Genomic DNA, 15,280 nt, shown 5'->3' with positions numbered 1-15,280 from the left:
CGCGAGACCAGCGTGCACGCGAGAGCTCGTTGAAGCTACGATGTTGCGGCGCAGCAGGAAGCAGCTGTGACACTGAGAGAGAGAGAGAGAGGAGCTCAGCCAATTGTCAGTGCGGACGGAGGAGCTGCCTACCCGCTCGGTGGGGAGGCTGAAAGTTGAAGGTCAGCAACGTAGTATGACAATGCAGAAAATTTCTGCACACAATAGGCTCGTGTACTCCTGTTTCCCCACTTTTAGCTGTCATGTGCTTTTAAAGCGACACTCATCCTCTCCGACGCGATGCGGGTGATAAATGGGAACACTGTCCCTTTAAGAGGACAACCGTTTCCAGGAGAACAGAAAGTAACGCTGAAAAAAGGGGTCGGTGGTTTTTAGTGCTCAGCTTTCTATGAGGGAGAATGTGGTTTACTGTGTAGCTAGTTTAAGGCTGCTTTTAAATGTTGAAAACCGCGTCCATAAAAATAAATACTAATGTTTATGATAGTTTCATTTTGTTAAATTTAACTTGATGAAATAATGTCAGCATAGTAAACAGAAAGAAGAAGATTAAAATTACAATAAATGACAGAAAGAAAGCAGTTGATTGAGGGGTATGTTGATTGTTTAATGTAAAATTTTAGTCTTGAGACTAATTGTTCAGTTTGTTAATTTTCTCGAATGTCCTTGATGTTTTTCCTTGGAAATTAATGTTTGTTTTTAATTGCTTTCTTTTTGATCCACCTTTCTCTCTTTTGCCTTTGTGATCGACAGAATAATTACAATGTATCAGTTGTCAGTCCAGTTTGCTAAGTTGTTGTCTTTATTTTCCTAAGTGATTTAATATCTTCAGTAAAAAATGTATGCAGCAGTGCTTAGAAGTCAAAGATGGTGGAATGCCTCATGAAAACGGAGTATGTAAGTAGCAACCTTAGTAAACTTTTAAAAATGTTCTACAAATTGTAAAACACTGGCACCTAAAGAGTGGTTCCTCTTAAAAGGAACCACTCTTTATGTATGGTTCCTCTTTTAGCTTTGTTAAAAGTGACAACTTGATGAAGAGTTGTCAAAGTGATTGATAATTGGTCGATCAGCTTCTATTCTGAAACGTTTGCAGACATAAAAAGCTTTTTTGAGTTGGAACTCAACTGCATTATTCATGTTAGTCTTAATCTGTGAAAAAAGTACTTTATGTTTCCTGAAAATCTGAATGAAACCCAGAAGCAGAGTGAATACTTTTCTGTGTTTATCCTTTAAACAGTGGGGTGAAGGGTCAATAGCATGTTGAGTCACAACAGGAGAGATAAGGGTGAAAAAGAACTTGAAGTTGTTCTTCTTTTCAGAAAAGAAGAGACTATTAGTTTTCTAAAAGAAAAAACAATTCAAATATATTTGTATATTGTATCACTATGTTATGCTTTGGAAAGGTGGGACAACAAACAGGGAACAAAACAAAAACTTGGCTCACACTGTTTTTGTAGAAATGTCTAAAAATATCATCCTTTCACTGTTGTCATCCAACACTAATGCTAAAAAGAACATTTATTTTTAAACTTGTAAAGATTTTATATATGTAGAGTTTGTTTTTAATGAACATTTTCATTTTGGCTTCTTTTTAAAAAAACAAAACAACAACAAATATCTACTTATTGGACTATGTGGTTTAGTTTAGTTGAGATTAGGTAAATAATTTTCAGCCCTGGTTAAAAAACAACAACTCATTTAGTCATTTAACCCTAGAATCGATTGACTGTGTACTTTCTTTTTGCCATGACTATATTCTACACTTTGCACGTAAACGCTGGCATGTGCTGACACGTGTGGCTCTTGCTCATCTAAAAGTAGATCACATGCAGGTAAGACTTCGTTATTCTCTGATGTGATCTGAGTCGAGCAATAGAAGTAGGCTTGAAAAATGGACTAGCATTAAATACACAGCAGAAGAAGAAAACTGATTGTCATTCCAGAAAGAATCAGATGACTCACCAAACACCAAAATAACCACAAATTAGAGCAAAGCATTGAAAAATAATATCCATAATAAGCAATAATAAAAAAGAAGATAAATCTCACAACGCATAATGTGTAAAGTTTAGACAGAATAAAATTCTAACTAAACTTATTCTTTTAAAACGAATAAGCGTCCTGAATATAACGGTCTAGATTTGACTCATTGACAGATCGTTAGTGTCTGCTGCCCCCTAGTGGAGTCTTTCTATCATCATAACTGATCATAGTTCAAAATCTAAAATTGTGATCTTTTAGAGCTAACTCTCTTAATATGCTTTAATAGTAATTAAATCTATTTCACATAGACATTTAAGTCATTTTGCACGTGTAAGGGGAGTTATTTTGAAGCAACCGACAAAGATGTAACACACATTATGTAAACTGCATTGTATAATTGTTATTGGTGCATGACACCTGTACTACTGTACTTTTGTTTTTACTTTGGGTCAGAAAATGCACAGCATTATGATTATATGCATCTGGACATTTTGAGCTAAAAGTGATGCTGTTCAGCTTTTGAATTACATACATGATCAGGAAAAGAAGCAGCAAATGTTCGTGTTTGCACCTGAGGTTCCAGATATTTTACTCATCTTGGACATAAATATATTAACAAAATACATGAATAATCTGCTTTCAAGGGTGCAGTTACTTCAATACCCTCTGTTGTTTTAAAAATGACCAAAACAAATATGGATTATTCTGAAAATTAAGTACATTATGACTTATTCTGCACATCTCAAAATCAGGTAGTCGCTCTCCAATTTCTTAGTTATTAAGTCAAGAAAAGCTAAATTTATCTGGGACACTAATTACTTTAATATATGAAAGTCAAAGAATACAAAAGCATATTTTTTTCATTTGCTTTATTATGAGAATAAACCTGGCCAAAATAATAATAAAAAAAATCTTAAAGAAATATTTCAGCTTAAGAATTCTTTTCATAAGCAGATAGGAACAGCAGCCGTTGAAGAAAGAATATTGTTTATTAAGAATAAAGGCATATTACAAAGATAAGGTGATAAAGAAAAAAGTAAACAGAGTAAATACACATACTTTCAGCAAAAACACCAGTGTAATCTAATGTACAATGCACACTGGCCTTTAGTACACATACCACCCACACACAAACACACGCACGCACACACAAACACACGCACAAACACACACATGCACACACAGACACACACACAGGCAGAGGCAGAGGGGAATCTGAGAAATGTGAGCCATGCGCATTAGTGACCATTAAAACATTTAAAATCCTCCCACGGTTCATTTCAACTCCTACTCCAACACAAACCCCTTAAAGTTAGAAAACCTTCTTTATGTGCATTAATTTTCTAAAATGAAATATGCCAGAAAAATTTTATACTTTATCCAAATTTAAATGTAATTTCCGTTCAAGTAAGTAGTTGTTATTGTTTTGTTTTTTTATAGGAAATGAGGCTTCTCTGAAAATATAAAAATGTAAAAAAAAGTTTTTATTTACATTTAAATAAAAAATGGTGTGTTGAAAAAAATAGTGCATGTTTCCAAGTTTTTTGATGTTGGAAGGCCTCATAGCCATCGCCCTAATTTTTAGGATGGGACTCTGGTTGGGTCACAACAAAACATTAATATTACGTCAAATCCTAAATCTGCCAGGAGTATGAATAATTTTGAGCTGAACGGTAGATTTTATGTAGATACATCTTCATGCTAGGCAACAGTGTAAGTAAGACATAACTCTAAAGCTTTAGTACTGCTAAGAAGCCCCTTTGACTGAAGGTAGAACAGGACATGAAATCAGCCCCTCTTTGGAAGAAATCCAACTAAGCAAATAATACTTTAATGGATTCATTTTTAAAGCATGTAATTGTAAGGTGTTTAGCTGTCCAACAAAGTGATCTCATACAAATGACTTTTCCTGCTGCTTCACTTCTCCTGCTGCCACCATGGATGGGCTGGGCTTTGCTGCGGCTCCAGACACGGGCAGCGCTCTTCCTCCAGGCGCAGACGAGCCGACGTGAAGCAGAGCTCCCCCCAGCAGGAGGAGCACGCTGGCCCCCCAGCCCAGGTACAGCGCCGGCCCCAGTTCTCTCTTTAAAGGCGCTACAACATTTGGATCATAAAAGTCTCTAATCGTGGCATAGGCAGCCCAACAGATGGGCGTCAAGTAGGCGAGACCAGCCACGATGAGGAGCACCCCTGCTATCCTGGCCAACCGAGCTTTGGAGGCTTGGTTTCCGTCGCCCATGCAGTGGGTACACTTGGCCCCAGCAACACCGAGCATGACCGCCAGAACGCTGAGAAGCAGGGAAAGAACCGTCAGCCCTCGAGCTGCCTGGCCAGACGTAGGGAGGGCCAAGGTGGAGTCATAGGCCTTGCACTGGATGTGGCCGGTGGTCTGAGACAGGCAGTTCATCCACAAACCCTCCCACAACACCTGGGCAGTCACCAGCTCTCCAGCCATGAAGGCAGATACGCGCCACAGCGGAGCTGCACACACCAAAGCCCCACATGCCCAACCCAGTAGGGCCAGCACCAAACCCAACACCTGGAGACCGGTTGATGCCATGGTTGATCCAGAAACCGTCTCCGTCAATAAGTGAAGAACCTCCTGACTCCAACCCTGAAGCTCTCACTGATAACTATGTACAGTTAGGAACCTTTATCCACTTAATCCTTGGTCAATCAGTCAGATCTTCAGCACCTATCCAGCTGTGGAGAAGAAATAGTCTTTTAGAAAGCACAGTTTATGGCAGTGTTTCTTAATTCCAGTCCTCAGCGACCACTGCATTGCATGTTTTAGAGAAATCAGGTGTCCAGAATACTCGATTCAGATGATTGCATGACCTCCTTTACATGCCATCGAGTGCTACAGAAGCCTGGTAGAACGGAAACACCAAAAACATGCATGACAATGTTCCCTGAGGAACTGAATTGAGAAACATTGGTTTTCCACATATATTTTTCCAGATGGGTTTCTTGAGATAAGTTAATTTCCCAACGGTTTTCTCAAGACACGTTTTTCTTGAGATCATGAGATGACAGATGTGTGATGATTGGTGTGTGTGTGTGTGTGTGTGTGTGTGTTAAACCCGACTCCATTCGTGAAATGCATCTCGTGATTTCAAGAAAACAATATTTGTTTTGTTAAGATTAGGATGACAAAACCATTGGGAAAAAGTACATGCTGAAAATGTCAGCTCTGGGATTCCATATAAAGTGACTTATGTTGGTCAAACTTACTTTAGTCAGAGGTCCGCAGGCGTCTCGACGATCCTCTGTGCGCTTCCACATCCACAGTCCCTCCACAGAACAACAGATGTCCGAAGCAGTGCCTCTGTTTTGACAGGGCAGCTTGTCTCACTGCAGCTCACCCAGGGTGGAGTGGGAGGCCAGCAGCGTATTACTGCATACTAAATATACTCACACAGAAAACACTACACAGATAGTTGGTTAGACAAAAAAAAAATGAAAGCCATTCCATGACAGCAGAAGGACACTAGGACACTTTGTTGAAGTTCCCGCTGGCAGCGGCCATGTTGTCATCACATAAACTTGGAGTGGGCCATGAAAGGGGGGAAGATGGAGGTCATTTAGAAGCTGTTGGACATCAATGGTCCCAGTTAGTAGACCAAAATGTTTTTGTTGTTTAATATTTTATCATCTATAGAGTGCCTTGCAAAGACGTTCGTGCCCGTGAACTTTTCTACATTTTGTCACTTGAAAATTACAATTTTCAAATGCTGTAATGGGAGTTAAGTGGTAGATCAATACAAAGTAGTGCATTGTTGTGGAGTGGGAGAAAAAGGATAATTGGTTTTAATTTGTTTCTCAACTAAACATAAAAATTGTGGTGTGTTATTTAACCCCCTTTGCTCTGATACCACATTATATGAATTTACTTTTGTGCAATTTATTCTCATTATAAATCTGCCTGCTCTGAGGCTTTTTAGAGAACATTAGTGAACAAACACAAAGACAAAAAAAAGGTAAGGGGTAGATTTAAAACAGTCGTAATGATATAAAATAATAGCCCATGCGTCAACATTTTGCAGAGCACTGTTCAATCCATCATCGTTTGGATGAGTGTGTCGATAAATCTAAAAAAATAAAACCTCCACATCTAGACAGGCCTGGAATGAAGAGGATTAATCAGAGAAGAGCAGCTAAGTGGTTAATTTTAACTCTGGATGGTCGCTTTTCATTGACACAAGTATGTTTTATTTGTCTATCCCATAAAATCACAATACAATAAATCCTAAGTTGCAGATGTAACCTAAGAAAATGTAAAATGTGAGAAAGCTCAACAGCTATGAATACTGTTGCGATGCACTGTAAATGGAAGTTTGACGTATTTTAGGTAAATACTGCACACATCATTGTTGCCACTTGGTGGCGATAGAGTCGTTGCCAATTTTCCACATTCTTTGTTTAATTCCCTTTGAAGAAGGACTCAAATGATCCCCCCATCATTTTGTTGATCCCTTTCCCTCCCTTTCTTAAAGGCCTGTTTTGGTGTGAAGAATAAAAAGGTTACATTTTTCAAAATAGCATTTCTTTCCAATTCAAAATCAAATGACTTTTAATTGTGTTTCCATTAAAGCTCAGTGTTTTAAGGAAAGAAAAACATGTGTTGAAAAAAAATGCTATTTCAACAAAATCAGAGTTTTGTTGATGATCTTGACTAGAATATGTAAATAAAGGATCATAATGCATGTTTGAAGGAGGGAGGTTTATAGAGCAGAGGGAAACTAAAGCAAACATCAAGCTGCATGAACATGAACAGAGGACAACAAATTCTTCTGGTGTCCTTGATATTGATGCTATAAAGTACAACTCCCTTTTCCCTGTACGACAGCACCTAGGTATCTGTAACCTCCCACAGGATTACAACATACGTACTGCTTTACTTTCACCTTGGAGATTGTTTTGTACCTAATAAAGTCACACTGGCTGACTTGGTAGATAAAACAAAGATACAAACAAATCAGAGGCATATACTTTCTTTGTATTCTCATGATGTGAAAATGGTGATTTGGTGCTCAGATTGCATACGGATTAATGACCAGAAACTAGTAAATGTTAAAAGTTGCAGACCTCCAAAGCATAATATGAAAAGTGCGTCTTTCCAAGAAGGTTTTTAAAAGGCAACTTTATGTTTAACCTCATTGGACTCTGGATTCAAAGGTAATGCAGGTCTGACAAAGTATGTGCCGGGACCAGGGATGGTCAAACATTTCTCCATCAAATGTTTTATTATATATCCTGGATTATTAACAAACCAAACATCATATGATTTGCTTTGAGTTTTCACTCCAACTTTTACATTTTCAACTACTAAAACACACATTATGTATGTATGTGTAAATTGTAATTGCAAAATAAATTTTTGTCTAACTTAGTCATAACAACTGCATTTATGTGTCTGCCCTCTGTGATCTGAGGTGGAATTTCAGGTTAAAAATGACAGGTTAAGGAGAGGTTTGAGCAGCTGTTCTTTTTATTTGGCCTGGGGCTGAACCTGTTATTGTTATCAACTGTTCTGTTAATTTCGTTTTCCATGAAACGGGTCACGTGTGGCGCACAGAACAGTTTCATTTTACTGGAAACTGCAGAAAATCAGACAGCAGGAGCTGCAGTACGTTAGAGCCACGGGCAGACCCTTTTTTGTCGTTTTGATCCAGATTTGTTTTTCTTATTTTAGTTTTGTCTTCTGCAGAAGATGGATTCAACCTCAGGTTGGTATTTCTTCTTTTAAAGACATGGCTTATTCGCGCGCAGTAAAAATATCGTGACCTCACTCTAAATCAAACTTTGATCTTTCATTTCTCAACACATTTTGTTTTGCCCTGTCACAGACCTGAGAATCGTCCTCCTGGGAAAAACGGGATCTGGTAAAAGTGCAACAGGGAATACCATCCTGAAAAGGGACGCTTTTATTGCAGAGATGTCTCCTTCCTCCGTGACTGAAGTATGCCGGAAAGAAACCGGCCGCCTGGATGGCCGAAGAGTGACCATCATTGACACTCCTGGTGTGTTTGACACATCAAACACACCAGAGGAAAAACTGAAGAGTGAAATAGAGAAGTGCGTCATGCTGTCTCTCCCTGGACCACATATATTCCTGCTTGTCATTAATCTCTGTGTACGCTTCACAAAGGAAGAGAAAAATGCCATCAACTGGATCACGGACAACTTCGGCGAGAAAGTCTCGAAGTACACGATCGTTGTTTTCACTTGGGGGGATCAGCTCAAAGACACCATCGAGAACTTTTTGCACAAAAGCCCTGAAATGAGGGAGCTGACCAGTGACTGTAAAGCTGGATATGTTGTGTTTGACAATACGTGCAAAGGAAATCGCACTCAGGTGGCTGATCTGTTCGAGAAAATAGACAGTACGGTCCAGTTGAACGGTGGTCATTACACCAGCGAGATTTACAAACAGGCCCAGAATAAACTATGGTGGGACCAGACCAGGGGCTATGTGGGAACTGCAGGAAAATATTTAATGTGCGCAGCAGCAGGCGCAGCAGGAGGCGCAGCTGCAGTCACAACAGGTGTAGGTCAGCTGCTGTCGGTGGTGAAGTCACAGCTGTATCTTTACCACACATGTGGGCTCTTGGAAGTGCAGCGATCGTGAATGGTGTTGGATGGTTCATGAGAAGGTAATTCAGAAAGTGACTGGACTGTAGTCATGTAATGCTTTTACACTTATGCACTCTCTTTAGTAACGAATTGGGAATATTTTAATTTCAATTTTGCTTTCAATATGTTTGTTATATGTGTGATTCTAATTTTTAAATGTTGTGATTTATGCCACATATTGAAGACATACCTCCATCTCGATTGTGATGGGCAATAACCCTATCTTACCACTGTAATAATATATAAATTATGTATGGTAACCCTATCTTACCACTGTAATAATATATAAATTATGTATGGTAACCCTATCTTACCACTGTAATAATATATAAATTATGTATGGTAACCCTATCTTACCACTGTAATAATATATAAATTATGTATGGTAACCCTATCTTACCACTGTAATAATATATAAATTATGTATGGTACTTTATGCTTCTGCATTATTTGTAAATAAAAAATACATACATGGATGTTTTTTGTATTTGGGCTTTTTTTATATTTTTGTAGAAGAATCCAATTTAACATGAAAAAGAATATATGCATTTTGTTCTTAATGCAAAATGTTCATAAATGGGATACAATTGAGTCCTTTTCAAATGTAGCTTTTTTTAAATGAAAGGACTAAAAACCTTTGACTTTCATATATACAGAATACTACTGCACAGTCCAGATCTAATTCCAAACATTCATTAAAATCAGGCAAGTTATTATTTTTTAGTTTCCTTTGAGGATGTCTCCAGCTGGCACTCCCTGAGAGTGTCTAATCAGAGCTGTGACTATAATAATAATAATAATAATAATAATAATAATACTAATAATAATAACAATGGAGGAAGTGAGTTGCGGTCCAAGAGAAAAATTCAAATCATTGACTTTAGGACAAAAACAAATTCTCCTCAGGTAGGTGTGCTGTCTCAGGAATGTTGTAAAACTTGTCTCATCCCAGAGTTAGCACATTTTCACACTTTATCTTTTGTCCATGGCTAATTATCAGTAATCAAGAAAATGTCATATTCCAGTCAGATCCATCCAGTCAGATGGTTGTTCTGCTCCTCCTGAACTGTCTGTGTTAATGTCCATTAGACATGAGTCACATGCTCATTGTGTTTTGATGTCACACAGTGACTGTTTCTACTGGAAACTAAGTAACTACCATCATACAGTGGAAGAGGAGACAATTGCATGTAAATTGCTGTAAAAAACGCATGTGATATTTCTTGTTTGTTTTTACTTTCAAATTTGTCAAATGTTTTACCATTAAAGCAACCCAGGATTATTGTTGCAAACATGACATTTTTACATAATCTATGTGTATAATCATCCATTCCCTAAACCGGCTTCTCCCAGCAGGATCACTGATTCCTATTTCCAGCAGTCAGTGGACAGGAAGTGGGTAAATCCTGGACAGGTCATCTGTCCATCACAGTGCAACACAGAGACGTGTTCTTAAACTGGAGTACCCAGAAAAAATAAATCTGTACTGAAATGATGCAGGACCATCTTATTGTGAGTCAACACAAAGTAATTTAAATTGTTACTAACAGGTCCATATATTATCATTGATGACACATTCTGTGATTCACCTTTTGGTTTTCAGTTTTTGTGCAAATCGATAAACACTAAGACTTAATCTGTTCATTCTTTCAATTTCTTCTTGTTAGAATCAAGAGGTAAAACGCCACAGAAAACCAAAACACAAAACTGAGGCTGGTAACACACAGCCTGTTCTGTACATGTGATCTAATACACAAAATGCATGTTTACGTGTATATTATTTAGTAATTTTTTTTAAAATTACGTACATCTAGTGCATCCATTGCCCTTTCTAACTCTCTCTCCTCCCTGTACTTTTTGCTACAAGCTGAGATAAACAGGGAGGGAAACAAACTGTTCATGATTTGTTTCAGAGGCTTCCCCAAATAAAATTACAAGTCAGAGGATTTTCCCTTCATTGTTTCACATTTCCTTTGCGCTTGTAAGTTGCTAATAATACAGCACAGGAAACAGCAGCAGGTCATAGTTTAAATAAGGGGCAACGGATCACGTGCACAGAAAATCTGTTGGTAAAAACAGGAAGTATGCAAGTGTAAAATTAAGAATCAATTATGTGATTTGTATAAATCAAACGAAAAAGAGAAAACAATTCAGACAAACAAAGAGCTTGCAGGTCATGTCATTGTTTAATTGTCATATAGTTCTGGTAGTTCTGATTTAATCTAACTTTATAAGCCATACTGCATCAAAGGACAAAATGTATTTGATTTTCAGTTTCTTTAAACAACAGTATTATCTCTGGTCCATCAGTAACTCAGATAATTTCGATACAACTTTGCTGCCAAGACCTGCAGGTAAGGTCAAATAAGATCCAGTTGTGGGTCAGTTCAGGGCTGTAAGCCGAAGAGGTTTGTTTAAAAGTGTAAAAATTAATTTAATAGATAAAAATAAACAACAGTTTTGCTGAAAAATGCTGCCTTCCTGATAATTTAAATCGCATGTCAAACTCAAGGCTGGTGGGCCACATCTGGCCCGCCGTAACTATTTATGTGGCCCTGTAGACTCTACAGAGGGCCACATAAATAGAGCCTTCAAGATAACAGTTGTGTGCTAAAATATTATTCTATCAATCAAATCAGAACGGCTTTATCTGTAAATTACATCAATGTGAAAAAATGTAATTTAATTTTAAGAAGCACTCAAAGACACAGCTATGTATTGATATTTTAACAGTTTATTAGTGGGTACTTTTTTATTTTATTTTTTCAATACATTCTGCCACAATTGGCCCTTTGAGAAAATGTGTGACCTTGATATGGCCCCAAATAAAAATGAGTTTGACCCCTCTGACCTAAATAATATTTCTAATTTAAATTCATTCTCCAGTCAAGCTTTACTTTGTTCATTTGAGAACCATTTTCTGGAAACCAGAAAAGGTTTGACATACATACCAACATTAGCTGATTTTGTGGAAGATATTCTGCATCCAAACTTTATTTGTAATATTACTACCGACAGACTTGATTTTGTGTTAGTTACACCGGACTGTTTTTTTTAGCTTTACATTTTATTCCTTTCCAAACCCAAATGGCGGCTAAACCACATAAAACCCCCAGGACGAGCGTGGGAGCCCCTAGAGCCAGCGCCACGGTGGTGTTCGCCCCCACTGCTATGACAACGCCGGCTAACACCAACACAACCGCAGCAGCCGAGGCCGCGCGGATGTTCTTCCTCCGAACCCGTTTCTTCTTCTCTCGTTCTTTTTGCTGCTTCTCTCGCTCCTCGTCCCAAACCTTCCTCTCTTCTTCCTTCTTCTCCTCCTCTTCCTGCCTCCTGCGCTCCTCCTCCTCTCTTAGCTTCCTCTGGGCTTTCTCATACATCTCGTTTGTGTAGTGCTTCCCTCCGTTGTCTTGTACCATTTCCTTGATCATGTTGATGAGCTCTGTGACCTGCACGCGGTCGTCTGCGTCGTTGTTGTTGAAGGCGTGGTACCTGCGCCCAAACGTGATCGAAAGTCTCCGGAGCTCCTTGCACTCCTTCAGGGCGTTGTCTGCTTTGCCTTGATCCTTGCACGTAAACAGCATGATGGTGTACATGGAGGCGTCGTCGCCAAAGTTTTCCTGGATCCACTTCACGGCATTCCTCTCCTCCTCGGTGAACCTGACTCCGAGCCGGATCACCAGAAGGAAAGCGTGAGGTCCAGGAACCGACATCTTGACACACTCTTCTATCCTGGACTTCAGCTCCTCCTCTGTGATTCCTGTGTCAAACAGGCCCGGAGTGTCGATTACTTGGACCGGGATCCCATCCACCTCTCCGCTCTGTGTCTCGCAGTGCTTGGTCACCGACACCGGGCTCGGATCTTCTTTGAAGGCAGCTCGGCCCAGGAGTGTGTTTCCTGTGGCACTCTTCCCTGATCCAGTCTTTCCAACCAGGACGATCCGTAACCCTCCAGACAAATCCAAAGCTGTGGATTACAAGCAACGTCAATGCTTCACACAAAAAAACATGTTAAATTGCTGAAGTGAGGATGGTAGCTTTGTGCTATTTCAGAAGAACATCAATAGAGTAAACTCTTTTTTTTTTGCCAGTAGCAGAAGCTAAGGAACTGAACACTGATTTTCTTACAAGGCTGCACAATTATATATTGATGTATGTCTTCATGCTCAAAGCAAATTGACACATGCCAGCCAAAGCAAGGACACAAAGTACAAGAAAAGAAAGTAAACATGACACACGGAGCATTTGGATTTTGGTTTACTGGCCTTCAATGGACTTGGACCAATTTGTTGGAGAAGGTCAGAGTTTATTGTTTTTATAATTTTCTCTGACTGTTTTTCATAGTTTTAACGTTAATTTTTATCTTTTGACTGTTTTTGTTTCACGTCTTCAAACGCCTTTGTTTTTGGTTGTTATTTTGTATCCCCAGAGCTCCCTGACCTCATGACATCACCAGCTCCAGGAAATGGGAAATAACAAACGGACACACATCAAGCAGACTTTGACTTGAGTTGAAAGTTTTACTCTATTTTTTATCTCATTAAATTATTTGGCACAATACAAAATATATAAGACATAATCAAATAATCCATGCAGAAATATTGTTTTTAATTTTTCCTGAATTACATATTACCCATTTTAAATATTTTTTCAACATATGTGTTTTTAACTTAAGCTTAATTTTATATTTATTTGATTTTAAAATATTACAATTATAAATTTAGCCAAATGTCTGCTTGAGATTTATATTCTTTGATTTAAGTGTAGAAGCAAAAAGTACAAGAACATTTCTGATAAATAAAAAAAAAACATTCATACATCTTTGTTTATTATCTAAACTCAAAGGAAAAGTCATTTCAAATTATATAGAAACACCAAAACTCAGCTGCTTCATGTCAAAGTTGTCGAATCACAGCAGTAAACACAATTTTTAGTGTATTATTGAAGAGCAGAAATTAGGAATTTCTCACAACATGCCAGTAGAAACATAACAGGTCAAAGCTGAAAAAGTACATTAGCAATCATAAGAAACACTTAAAAATTGGACTTCAATCCAAATATGTGTAATTACTAGGATTTAACAAGATTTCTCAGAAAGTGAAGTTTGAGGGATCATACCGTCAAAGTTATAGAGACCACACCCATCAGACCGAGGCAAACTTCTCGGCTTCTTCTCTCTGAGTTGTATTTCTAGGACAAATGGCCAATGAGATAAAAACAAATAAATTGTTAGTTAAATCAATCTTTGTAATGAAGCAATACATTTCTTTCTGTAATCCATTTGAGCTTTCTTTCTCCCAGTGTAACACCACCCTCTGATACTGGTCAAAAGCTCCATAATGGTGACTCAAACAGAATACGAGGTTTACTCTCTTACCTTCAGCCATCGCTTTAGATCCACCTTTTCCTTCTCCCAGGTGACCAAGTCTGTTCCAGCAGATCTGAACGCTGAATTATGGCTTAAATATCTGCTGTTAAGCTTCACATTGGCGTTCAGGGAGACATCTGAAAGTCTTGGTCTAAGTGCTGGAAGCTTCCCATTTCCTTCCATTGTCCTTGGGCTGCATCTGAATATGAGAAAGCTTGCAGAAAACGTCCGTTGCATTCTGAATGCACCGAATGTGAACATGTGAAGGTCTGACCGTAATGTTTTGCTAATGTGCAAAAAAAAAAACCACGGATTTAATCAAGTTCTTTAATAACATAAGGTTTTCTAACAGTTTTTTTTTTTTTTAAGATTTGTTTAAGAGGTGATGAGGGGGGAGAGTCAGTCACCAGGGTGCATCACATCCCTCCATTGTTGACCTCTCCACCAATCAGAATCAAGTAATGTTCACTTTAAAAATCAGGATTTAACTCAAGCTTTTCAGTTCATTCAGTCTTCAGGGTGTCTCATAAACTAGACCCGTAACGTGACAGGAAATTTTGAGGATCTCGGCAATAAACACGTGACGTTTCTTACTTCAGGGTGCCTAAACGAGTGTTTGTACAACGGAGCTTACATCATCCTGAAGTGTTTCCTTTCAGCAAGTCAGAGGGACATCTCAGGGGAGTTGGATGGAAGCAAGAAGCTTTGTCAGCAATGAGTTTGAGGCACATACATATGTAGTTCTTGTTTGGGTTTTCCTTTCAGAATTCTCATCTTTTGGCATTGTTGAGTTGAGGCTCCGGTTGGACTACTTAAGGTTTTTAGTTTTTAATCATAATTTATTTCTTTATTTAAAAAAAAAATCTGTCTTTGTGGTGTTTGGATTTCAAATGCTATAATGCATTTGTTGTGCTAGAAGTTAGCACCAATGTTTAAATTAAGAACATCAAAATTAAAAATTACATTACATGAAAGGTGTTTGAGGCTAATGTTGCCACAAAGGTTGGAGACTCCGGTGTCAAATGACCGGAAGCCAGTTCCTCTTTAGACTCTAATTGACAACCTTGGATGGACGCAGGCGAGCCAAAGTGCTGAACTCACCCCCACCGTCCGGGTAAATCTGCAGCTGAAGGCAAATGTTCCTCATTTGTGTTGTAGCAAGAAGATCATTTGTATGATGGCTTTGGGTCTTTAAGGAATGTTTGCATGTTGTCCCCATTCGTGCGTTTGTTCTCTCTGGCTTCCTCCCACAGTTCACAAGTATGCGCCAGGTTAACTAGCCTCTGTATAATT

General features: G+C 38.5%; 3 protein-coding genes across 5 annotated transcripts; 1 reads left to right on the top strand and 2 right to left on the bottom strand.

Annotated features, from left to right (window-relative positions):
* The first annotated feature begins 25 nt into the window (after positions 1 to 25).
* Positions 26 to 9,090, top strand: LOC122829683 (GTPase IMAP family member 4-like). Of its 3 annotated transcripts, none has more exons than XM_044114435.1 (3): positions 26 to 161; positions 7,679 to 7,712; positions 7,833 to 9,090. In XM_044114435.1, exons 2-3 carry the CDS (start codon positions 7,697 to 7,699, stop codon positions 8,612 to 8,614), a joined length of 798 nt encoding a protein of 265 aa, XP_043970370.1. In that variant the 5' UTR covers positions 26 to 161; positions 7,679 to 7,696; the 3' UTR covers positions 8,615 to 9,090. The 3 variants fall into 3 exon arrangements, with proteins under 3 accessions (XP_043970370.1, XP_043970372.1, XP_043970371.1); XM_044114437.1 differs by lacking the exon at positions 26 to 161 and adding an exon at positions 3,980 to 4,042; XM_044114436.1 differs by lacking the exon at positions 26 to 161 and adding an exon at positions 7,583 to 7,612.
* On the bottom strand, positions 2,733 to 6,432 carry LOC122829684 (claudin-4-like). Its single transcript, XM_044114438.1, has 2 exons — positions 5,218 to 6,432; positions 2,733 to 4,686 (listed from the first exon to the last, which is right to left on the bottom strand). Exon 2 carries the CDS (start codon positions 4,541 to 4,543, stop codon positions 3,875 to 3,877), a length of 669 nt encoding a protein of 222 aa, XP_043970373.1. The 5' UTR covers positions 4,544 to 4,686; positions 5,218 to 6,432; the 3' UTR covers positions 2,733 to 3,874.
* A 1,695-nt stretch (positions 9,091 to 10,785) lies between the features above and the next one.
* Positions 10,786 to 14,303, bottom strand: LOC122829681 (GTPase IMAP family member 7-like). Its single transcript, XM_044114433.1, has 3 exons — positions 13,997 to 14,303; positions 13,738 to 13,809; positions 10,786 to 12,586 (listed from the first exon to the last, which is right to left on the bottom strand). The coding sequence occupies exons 1-3, from the start codon at positions 14,004 to 14,006 to the stop codon at positions 11,655 to 11,657; spliced, it is 1,014 nt and encodes a 337-aa protein (XP_043970368.1). The 5' UTR covers positions 14,007 to 14,303; the 3' UTR covers positions 10,786 to 11,654.
* Between the last annotated feature and the right edge of the window lie 977 nt (positions 14,304 to 15,280).

The sequence above is a fragment of the Gambusia affinis genome, linkage group LG04 (genome assembly GCF_019740435.1).
Source record: "Gambusia affinis linkage group LG04, SWU_Gaff_1.0, whole genome shotgun sequence".
NCBI lineage: Eukaryota > Metazoa > Chordata > Actinopteri > Cyprinodontiformes > Poeciliidae > Gambusia > Gambusia affinis.
Note: the sequence above shows the minus strand (reverse complement) of the source record. Positions and strands in the feature narration are given on the sequence as shown.